Here is a 10,800-nt window from a genome sequence, read left to right as displayed (position 1 = left end):
TGTCTCCTTTCTGCTGCGAGCTCCTCATCTCTGCGTCCTGGGACCCAACGTGGCACAGCGGAGACGTGCAGCAAATTGTTGGATGAAAAAGACACCTGTCCATTGTCATCTCTTACACCTTTATAAACTTATTATACCTTTTTTTCAATTTCTTTGTGGAAATTGCTTCTTTAAACATTGTTTATAGCCATCTACCTAGGTCCCTTAAGCTATCTGTTTGACTTCAATGTTACAGATATTTTTCAGTTCCTGGCATGTGGCAGCACTGGACTTAGCACTGTAGAGATGATGAAAGGGAGAGGACAGCATAGGGGATGCAACTAGCCATGAAGGACTATACATTTGAGTATTTGTATGGAGTATTTGATTAAATAGCAAATGCAAATGCCTTGGCATGGCCTACAAGGCCCTTCATGATCTGATTCTAGGCCACTTTTCCAGCTTCATCTGCTACTCTCCCACAGACCCCCTAGACCCCAGCCATACTGAGGAGTTTGCTGTTTACGGAGCACCCCCATACTTTAAATGTCGTTCTTCCTTTGTACGTGCTGCTCCTTTTGCCCAGAATGCCTTTCTCCTTTCTCTCTGCCTGGAAACTTCTTACTCATCTTTGAGGACACCCTCCAGTGTCGCTTCCTTTCAACTTTTACTTTGGGTTTCCGTGGCCTTTGTGCATCTTTCTATAATGTGACCCTTATTGTATATTATATGTCAGTGTTGTGATTCTGTACTGCCTGTTGGACATTGAGCTACTCGAAGGTAATGTCCATGTCTCAGTGATGGAAGAATGAATAACAGAATAAAAATGGGGTAAATGGGAAGGAGGGAGTGATGACCTCACATGGCTGGTTGTCAGTCAGGAGTCACTTCTGATGGCAAGAAGAGAGATCTGAATAAAGTGGCTTAAAGACACTAGGGGTTCATGACTCTTGGAAAGATGTTTGGAGGTGGATGGGTAGGTGCTGGCGTGGAGATGCCACAGTGTTGGGAAAGGCTTTCCTCCGCTTGGCCACCATTAATGCCTGGCTTCCCTTTTCAATGTGACCTCATGGCTCAAAGTGGCTGCCGGAGCTGCAGCCATCTCATCCACCCCAGGCAAGAAGGACAGGAAGGTCAGTGGGTGAAGAAAAGTGTTCTTCCCATGAAGGCAGCCTCCTTTATAGAGATTCCTCAGGCTCCTCTATCTGACAGTTTCCATCTTCTAGCTGAGTTTTGAAGAGGTATAAATATGTGGCAGTAAACAGGTTGTCTGTGCACTTAGTTAAAAATAGTTTCTTTTAAGAAACAGCTTTTAGATTTGAATAGATATTCCTCCAAAGAAGATGTAAGATGGCAATAAGCACAAGAAAAGATGCTCACCATCATCATTGTGGAAATGCAAATCAAAACCGCAGTGAGATGCCGCTTCACACCTGCTAGCATGGCCCTAGAATCAAAAAGACATAACAAGTGTTGACAAGGACATGGAGAAAGTAGAACTTTCATGACATTACTGATGGGACTATAAAATGATGCAGCCACTTTCGAAAGCAGTCTGGCAGTTCCTTGAAAAAGTTGAAAACAGTTACCATATGATCCAGCAATTCCACTTCTAGATATACATAAGTGAGAGAATGAAAATGTGTGTCTACACAAAGGCTTGCGTGTAAGTGTCTGTAGTAGCACTATTCATAATAGCTAAAAAGTGGAGACAACTGAAATGTGCCTCAGTTAATGAATGGATCAACAAGCTGTGGCATATCCATATTATGGGATATTATTCTTCCATAAAAGGAAATGAAGTACTGAGACATGCTATAGCATGAATGAATCTCGAAAATGTACGCCAAGTGAAAAAAGCCTTTCACAAAAGGCCACATATTGTATGAGTTCATTTACATGAAATGAGAAATGAAGTACTGAGACATGCTATAGCATGAATGAATCTCGAAAATGTATGCCAAGTGAAAAAAGCCTTTCACAAAAGGCCACATATTGTATGAGTTCATTTACATGAAATGTCCAGGATAGGCAAATCTATATAGACACAGAAACTAGATTAATGGTTGCCTTGGGGTGAGGGAAGATGGGGAGTGACTGCTAATGAGTTTCTTTTTGGGGTGATTAAATGTTCTAAAATTAGAGAGTGACATTGGCTGCATAGCTCTGTGAATATACTAAAAACCATTGTACATGTTAAAAAGGATGAATTGTCTGGTATGTGAATTATATCTCAATAAAGCAGTTTTTAAAATCAGCTTTTATCTTTATAAGACATATATTCAAGACTAACCTCAATAGAAGGGAACTGGTGGCGAGGGGGAGGGTGGATGGAAGTCCCCAAACCAGTCAACATTTCAAGAATTGTATTAGTCACCGTCTTCTCTTTCATTTGACTCCTGATTAAAAAAAAAAAAAAAAAAATCTGCCCTGCACAGTTGGGGTCAGCTCCCTCTGGCTGGTTGCCCAGATGACTGAGATTCTGAGTGGTTTCTTTGTCCTGTAGACTTACCAGTTCAGAAACGAATCTATCTGAGTCTGCAAAGCTGAGGAATGGCGATGCCAGGGGTCAGCACATAGACAGAGGTAGCGACTATCTGCAAACTCACAGGGTGTTTAGAGGGCTTGTTCTATGGCACTCTTGTTCCTTGGAGGTCCTGTTGCTGATAGTCGGGCAGAGGCAATTCAAAGGGCATGGAGGAGTGGCATGGTGTCTGTAAGGGCCTCTATACCAGGAGGCTGCAGATGGGTGACTCCCAACAAAGAGCTCTGATTCCTCTTCAGCAAGCAAGGGGAGATGATAGCCCTCTCCCACTGGGTGGGCATGCGAGATCGTGGCCACGAACCTGCTCTGCCAGTGCTGAGGGCATGCACCAGGCAAGCGGTCCTGCAGTGGCAAACTTGGGGTGGCTCCAGGGGCTGGGGTTTGAATAGGGAGAGAATAAGGATTGTCTGGCTGGAGAAGAGGGCTATGGTGGTGGCAGGAGTGGTTGTCAGGATGGAAGATAATAGAAGAGATGGTTAGCCAGCTGCGGCAACTGATAAGGATGGTCAAAAGATGACAGCCGACATCACTGGCAGGGGTACTGGTTGGGACTGCTGAAGTTAGACAATAGGGGCAACTTGCCCACTCCACACTGAGATGCTGGTGAAGGCCATCAGAGGAGGGGACAGAACCCCTCTGCTGCTAGCTTCCTTCAGATCGATCTTTCTTACGTGTTCTGGATTCTTGAGTTTCTTTTACAGAGGTTCATATTCTTACAAAGCCCCTTTGAAGAAATCATCATTTTTATGTAGCATAAGATCAAGAAGTGATTTTACATTTGCACAAATGTATTTTTTTTAATTTTTTTTAAAAGATGACCAGTAAGGGGATCTTAACCCTTGACTTGGTGTTGTCAGCACCACGCTCGTGCTCAGTTTGTGTGACTGCCCCTGGAGCTTTTCTGGAACCACACTTGTCACTTTGCCAGAGTGACTCACTGATGGTCTTTCTGATGGTGTCCCTGGGAAGACAAGGGAGTGGGAGCATTCCTTTGCCCTACTGTGGGAAGAGTCACCAATTATTTCCTCATCCTTCCCGGACAGGAACCACTGGCTCAATGACCTGTAAGGGCCGTTTCAGCACTTCCATTCCATCTGTCTCCAAGGCTTAGGTAAGGACTTTTGCTCTCAGGGTACTCCAACTCTTCCCAGCTGAAGGTCCCTCTCCTCTGAGATGGACAGTATCACCTAGCAGCACACATGCTCGCACACCATGAGTGACCTCAAGAGTAACCGAGAACTGTACCAGCAATACACAGCCACAGCCCCCAAGCTGCTGGCCCGCATCTCCAAACTCCTCACCATCTTCCGCAACTCGGGCGTAGCTGTGCCAAAGGGCATCAGAAACATTTTTGAGTTCACTTGGGAGGAGCTCATCAGCGACCCTGCAGTGCCAACCCCATCTGACATCCTGGGCCTGGAGGTCAGCTTTGGATCTCCTCCTGTGGTGCTTGTGGAACCACCCCCTGTACAGGTCCTGATCCCAAAGAAGCCACCACCACTGCCACCAGCACCACTGCTGCCGCCACCAATACTACCGACAGCCAGTGGGGTGTCCAAGTACTCCACCCTCTCTCCCACCCTGGCCCACCCCATGTCCAGTGGCCAGGAGACCCTGCACAAGTTTCAGCAGCAGTCCATACACCTGCTGACAGAGCTGCTCAGCCTGAAGATGAAGGCCATGATGGAGTCAGTGTCGGGTAAGGCAGGCTTGCCAGATCCTACTCCATTTTGGGCCCAGATGTGTGTGCACATCTGCCACACTCGCCCCAGGCAGGTATACAACCTGCACGTGCAGGAGTAGGTGGCAGCCGTGGGTCCTGTGTAGGAATTTAACTCCTTCCCTTTACCATTCCCTAGAATCATCCCCTCCCCCTCCCTGTCCTCCTATTTCCCTCCCATTCCCCAGCTTTGCAGAGCCCAGATTGGAAAGTGAGCAGGGGGACGAGTGTGAGGTCAGAGGTACTGAAGGGTGGAGTCTGTGGGGATGCTGCAGAGGGGGAGAGAGTGTTACAGGGCCCCAGCCCGGCTGCCTGCCCCCTAAACCCTGGCTTGGCTTGCCAAAATCAGTTGCAGGGGTGGGAAGGAGGTGGAATTCAGTTCCTGGCTTAGGTGCACCAAAACCTTGTTACCAGGCCAGATCTGGCTGCCTGCCCCAAACAAAAACAAATAACCTAAAGGTCAAATGTTGGTGAAAATGGAAGTCAGCTTTTATCCAGGAATACCGGTGACCCGAGGAGAGATACTAGCCTGACCCATCTCCCAGTTAACCTGAAGGAGAATGGCCAGACTAAAGCCATCTCGAAGAGTCAGATCTACTGAAAGGGTTTTAAAGAGGGGGCTGAGGGAATGGAAGGTAGGAAGTGAAAAGCAGGAGGGAGGGAGACATGAGCTGTGGGGGCTCCATGCAAGGGGTCGGGTGTAAGGTCTCACCAAGGCACCATCTGTTTTCTGTTCCCATCCTTGATATTATCGTAGGGGTGGAAACAGCATAGCTTTATTGATGTCTTCCTTGGTTTCTCAGGGTCTGGATAGTAGTAAGGTCTCACCAAGGCACCATCTGTTTTCTGTTCCCATCCTTGATATTATCATAGGGGTGGAAACAGCATAGCTTTATTGATGTCTTCCTTGGTTTCTCAGGGTCTGGATAGTATGTGACTCGTGGCAAGTTTGCAGCTCCAGGCTGACCGGAAAACAACTTTACGTTTATGTAAATAATGTCATCTTGCTCCGTCACCAAGATTCAGAATATCAAATAAATATGGGAAAAGAGAAAACTCGAGAAATACATACTAAGAAAAAAACTGTGTCCTTTTAAAATCTTTTAGAGTCCATGTGGTTTTAGGTCTCAACATGGCTTCAGTCTGCTCACTCCAACAGGAGCACCCAGGAGCAGGTGACATGCGGAGCTTGCAAATCGGGAGGGTCGACTGCTAAGTTGCCAGACAGACCCCAATAGAGTCAGAACTATGGGGAGTTAGGAGAGCCATGGTGCCCCAAGGTTCTCTACCTTTATTTCTTGGCCCATTTTTGGAGGCTCTTTTCTGGAAGCATTAGCCCTGTGCTGGGAGGAAAACGTGTTGCCTTCCTTTGGTAGGTGCCAACCCCCTGGACATCACCAGGCGCTTCGTGGAGGCTAGCCAGCTTCTGCATCTCAATGCCAAGGAGGTGGCCTTCAACTTCCTGATTGGCACAGTTGGGAGAAATGGCTACAGTGCTGGGCAGACAGGAAAAGGTGGGTACCCGAGTGAAAGTGCAGCAATACCAACAAGAATGAAATGGAAAGGTAAACAAACCCCGTGTGGAAGTTTGACATTTCCCAGAGGTGAGGTGGATGTGGAGTAGCAGGGCTCCTCAAGCGCTGCAGGTGAGTGGATACACCAGCACGATTCCTGTGCTGTCTGTTAGGTGGGAGATGTCTCCACCTTACAACCAGCAACCCCTCTTCTAGGTCATTCCCTAGAGCTGTGCTGCTCCAACTATCTGCAGTAAAGGACCTATTTTTAAGTGATCTGTTGTGGACTGACCCTTTCAAACACATGATAAAAATGTCACAGCAATATCAAATTGCTGCAGAGTTCTCTAAATGCTTACCCTGGTTCTGGCCTGTGTGGATTGGTGCCAGTCCACAGGTTTAAGAGTCACACTGCCCGAGAGAAATTCACACACATGTGCAAGAAGCCATACAAGAATGTTATTGCAGAATTGTTTGGAATGGTAAAAAAAAATTGGAAGCAGCCTAAATGTCCATCAACAGAAGAAAAATAAATTATGATCTATTTAGACAGTGGGGCATAAGGAGCAGTGAAAGTGAATGAAGCAGTAAAGCGCACATGCCAATGTAGATACAGCTCAAAAAATAGTGTTAAGTAAAAAAAAAGGAAATTATGGAAGGATATATTTGGTATGATACTATTTAAACTTGAAAAGAATGCAAAGTAGTAATGTGTTGATGAATACACCGCACAAAGTGCAAATATAAAAGCATGAAGGGGAAACTTTGAGGACATGATCTCTGGAGAGGGGCGAGGTGGTGGGATCCAGCAGACAGTTGTCTGTGTGATTTTTTTCACGTAGCTACCTTTTGTGTGTGCGTGGTGAGAACGCTTGAGATCTACCCTCTTAGCAAATTTCAAGCATACATTATTACTAACTATAGTCACCACGATGTACATACGATCCTTGGAACTTACTCACTTTATAATGGAAAGTTTGTATCTCTTGACCGACATCTCCCCTTCACCCCTACCAAGCCTCCAGCAACCACCATCCTGCTGTCTGTTTCTGTGAGTTCGACGGTCTCAGATGCACGTGTAGAGTGAGCTCATGCCATGCATGTGTGTCTTTCTGTGTCTGCCTTGTTCCACTTAGCGTGATGCCCTTCGGTTCATGCATGTTGTCACAAGTGATAGGGTTTCCTTCTTTGTCGAGGATGAGTAGTATTCCGCTGCATATACACACCAGGTTGTCTTTATCCACTCATCTGGATGGGCTCGTAGTTTGGTTCCATATCTTGGCTCCTATGAACAGAGCTTCAGTGAACATGGTGGGTGAACATCTCTTTGATTTTGGTTCCTTTGGAGGTACACCCAGCAGTGGGGTTGCTGGATTGTGTGGTAGTTCTATTTTCAGTTTTTTGAGGGACCTCTGTATTGTTTTTCATAACAGCCGTATTTATGTTTCCACCAACAGTGCATGGAGGTTCCCTGTTCTTCACATTCCCACCAACACTTGTCTTTTTTTTTTTTCCTTTTTGTCTTTTTTTACTGACCGGCAACGGGATCACAACCCTGGGTGTTGCGCCCGCACTGCGCTCAGCCAGTGAGTGGGAACCGGTCTCCACATGGGATCCGATCCTTTTTGTCTTTTTTTACTGACTGGCAACGGGATCACAACCCTGGGTGTTGCGCCCGCACTGCGCTCAGCCAGTGAGCAGGAACCGGTCTCCACATGGGATCCGAACCCGCGGCGGGAGCGCCGCTGTGCTCCCAAGCAGTGCACTCTCCAGTGCACCACTGGGCTGGCCCTTGTCTTTTGTTGTTTTGATAATAGCCTTTCTAACAGGTGTGAGGTAATCTCTTATTGAGGTTTTGATTTTCTTTTTTCTTTTTTTTATTATTAGTACATTGAACATTTTTTTCATACACCTGTTGACCATTTGTATGTCTTCTTTTGAGAAGTGTCTATTGAGGTCCTTAGCCTGTTATTTGTCAGGTTGTTTGTTCTTTTGCTCCATAGTTTTATATCTTAGGCTTGGTGGATATAGAGATGTTCATTTTGAAAGCCTAAAAGTACTCACTGTCAGGAGGTTTTATAGGGAAGCTGTATTAGTCTGTTTTGTGTTGCTGTAACAGAAATACCTGAAACTGGGTAATTTATAAAGAACAGAGGTTTGTTTGGCTTACAATTTTGGGACAGCTGCATCTGGCACGGGCCTCAGGCTGCTTCTGCTAATGGCAGAAAGCAGCAGGCAGCCAGCCAGTGAGTACAAGCAGATCACATGGCAAGAGGAAGCAAGAGAGAAAAGTGAGGGAGGGAGGGAGGGAGGGAGAGAGAGAGAGAGAGAGAGAGAGAGAGAGAGAGAGAGAGGGAGGAGGTGCCAGGGACCTATAAACAACCAGCCCTCACGGGAACTAATAGAGCAAGTACTCACTCATTAATCCCCCCTCCTCCAGAGAGAGCATTAATCCATTCTTGAGGGATCTGCCCCCATGACTCAATCAGTTTCTAACACTGCCACACGGGGGATCAAATTTCCATGATATTTGGAGGGGACAACACATCCAAACTCCATCATTCCACCCCTGGCCCCCCAAAACTCATGTCCCTCTCACATACAAAATACAGTCATTCCATCCCAACAGTCCCCAAAGCCCTAGCTTGTTCCAGCACCAACTTAAAAGTACAAAGTCTCATCTGAGACCAAAGGCAAAGCTCCTTCCAGCTGTGAACCTGTAAAAATCAAAAACAAATTTATTTACTTCCAAGATACAATGGTGGAACAGACATTGGGTACACATTCCCATTCCAAAAGGGAGGAATAGGCCAGAAAAAAGGAGAAACAGGCCCCGAATAAGTCCAAAACCCAGCAGGACAGACATTAAATCTTAAAGCTCCAAAATAATCTTCCTTGACTCCATGTCCTGCATACTGGGCACAGTGGGGCATCTGGGCCCCCAGAGCCTCAGGCACCCTTGCTCCCACAGCTCTGTCAGGTTCAACACAGTGGGCCACACTGGTGCCTGCAGCTTTTCCAGGCCTGCCTTGCATGTTACCAGTGGCCCTGCAGTTCTGGGATCCTGGCGGCAGCACCACTGCCTTGTTTCTACTAGACATTTCCCTAGTGGGGGATCTCTGGGTGGGCTCTGACCCCACTTTTCTGCTCGGCATTGCTCTAGTAGATGGCCTCTGCAGTGGCTCTACCCCTGCGGCAGGTCTCTGCCTGGGCTTCCAGGCTTCCAGGCTTTTCCATACATCCTGCTCTCATGTCCTGCCGGCCTGTAGACTTAACACAACACAGATGTCACCGAGGTTTCAGGCTTCTACTCTTCAGGGCTGCTGCACGAACCATACTTGGGGCTGCTCCAGCCAGAGCAGTTGGGATACAGGGAGCAGGTTCCCAAGGGCAGCTGTGCCCCAGGTCTGTCCTCTGGGACAACTCAGTCCTTCTAGGCCTCAGGGCCTGTGATGGGTGGGGCACCCTCCCAGACTTCGGAAATGCCTTTAGGGCTTTTTTCCCATTGTCCTGGTTCTTAGCATCTGGCTGCTTCACCACCGAGATAACGTCTTTAGCAAACAGTTTATCTGCTACACCCTGGTGTTTTTCTCCTGCTCTCCACTTCTCTATCACATGGCCAGGCTGCAAATTTTCTAAATCTGCTTCTCTTTTAAATTCTGGCTTTACATCATGCCTTTGCCACTGTAACTCAGAGTAGGCTGTTGAAAGTAAGCATGCAGCTTCCTTAATGCTTTGCTGCTTAGAAATTTCTTCTGCCAAAAATTCTGGTTCTCAACTCAGTGTAGAAAGGGTGATCTTTTGCCCAATTCCCAGGAAGTTCCTCATTTCTATCTGAGACCTCATGTTGAGCTCTTTTACCTGCCTGTAATCCTGCCAACTGGGCCAATTGTTGAGCTCTTTTACCTGCCCGTAATCCTGCCGACTGGGCCAATTGTTGAGCTAGGGCTGGGTCTGGAGCTCACAGACCCCTCAAGCCCATTGTCCAGACTGGGTCACAAACCCTTCACATGCCAGGCTGGGTCACCAGACCCCTCACACACAGGTCTATGAGCTAGGTAACTGGCCAAAAGGTCCTTGGAGCTGTAGGTTCAAGAGCATGGCTATGCAAGCAGACACCTGAGGCAGTTGCCAGCCAAGTCACAGCATCACGTGTGCACACTAATGCCACACATCCACACACAATTTGCTTACAAAGAATGCGCCACAGCACCCCCAACCACATCTAAGTCGAGGGGCCTGATTAAATTATTCTATTTCCCAACAATCCACCCCTTCAGGATCCTTCACAGTACAAGCTATGCATTCAGAATCTTCCACAATGTTCCCTTAGCAATGATAAATGACCCTTACATTTATATAACCTATTGTCTGTTCAATATGCCTTAAAGGTTATAGCTCTGTCCTTTTAACTATTAGCTGCAGATGTCCAGTTAGTTGTCACCATTGGTGTGATCCTCCATGCAAATCCTGCAGTCATACTGATGGGAAGTTAAATGCATGTTCAGTAGGCCAACACATTGATCACTCAACTCTGGTGCAGTGCCTGCAGCCAGAACACTATGGGAGAAAAGACAGAAGGGGTAGTGGTACCAATAGGGGAAGTTCTCACCCCTCTGGTAAGATACATGCCAGTTTGCCATCCTGGGAAAGGATGGTGGCAGGAATAGGTATCTTACCTGGCTTATGATACCATACTTTATCTGCTAACACTGTTGGATCTGTAGGTTCTACATGTAACAGTATAGGGGAACTCATAATTGGCCATAATGATAATACAAATGTGCCCTTTGGAATAGAGCACTTATCTGCTCCAGGCCATGTCACCTTTACTCGGGGAGGCCAGGTACTTGTCACCCAAGGTGAAATTTGCAAGTCTTCCTCTCATCCTTTTCCCCAAGGCCCTATTAAACCTACCCAGTGTATATGGGGGGGCTTTCCTTCTCCAAGGCCATTCCCATTGTACTGTCTGTCCCTGTTGCAAACAGGTTGGGGCCAGTAAGACAATATCTCCATTCTTGTCATATCTTGGCTTCAAAAGC

General features: G+C 46.9%; 1 protein-coding gene and 1 long non-coding RNA gene across 2 annotated transcripts in view; both read left to right on the top strand.

Annotated features, from left to right (window-relative positions):
* The first annotated feature begins 649 nt into the window (after positions 1-649).
* LOC103582905 lies at positions 650-2,236 on the top strand. Its single transcript, XR_549808.1, has 2 exons — positions 650-1,878; positions 1,993-2,236. It is a non-coding gene; the product is annotated as an uncharacterized LOC103582905 (long non-coding RNA).
* Positions 2,237-3,736: 1,500 nt separating this feature from the next.
* The window catches only part of LOC103582895 (chromosome unknown open reading frame, human C3orf20), an 87,394-nt gene continuing 80,330 nt past the window's right edge, over positions 3,737-10,800 (top strand). Inside the window, exons 1-3 of the mRNA XM_008564366.1 lie at positions 3,737-4,223; positions 4,325-4,327; positions 5,621-5,758. Of these exons, the coding sequence (XP_008562588.1) occupies positions 3,737-4,223; positions 4,325-4,327; positions 5,621-5,758 (628 nt within the window). The remainder of the gene's footprint in view (positions 4,224-4,324; positions 4,328-5,620; positions 5,759-10,800) is intronic.

This window comes from Galeopterus variegatus, unplaced genomic scaffold, assembly GCF_000696425.1.
Source record: "Galeopterus variegatus unplaced genomic scaffold, G_variegatus-3.0.2 Scaffold185, whole genome shotgun sequence".
Lineage (NCBI taxonomy): Eukaryota > Metazoa > Chordata > Mammalia > Dermoptera > Cynocephalidae > Galeopterus > Galeopterus variegatus.
Note: the sequence above shows the minus strand (reverse complement) of the source record. Positions and strands in the feature narration are given on the sequence as shown.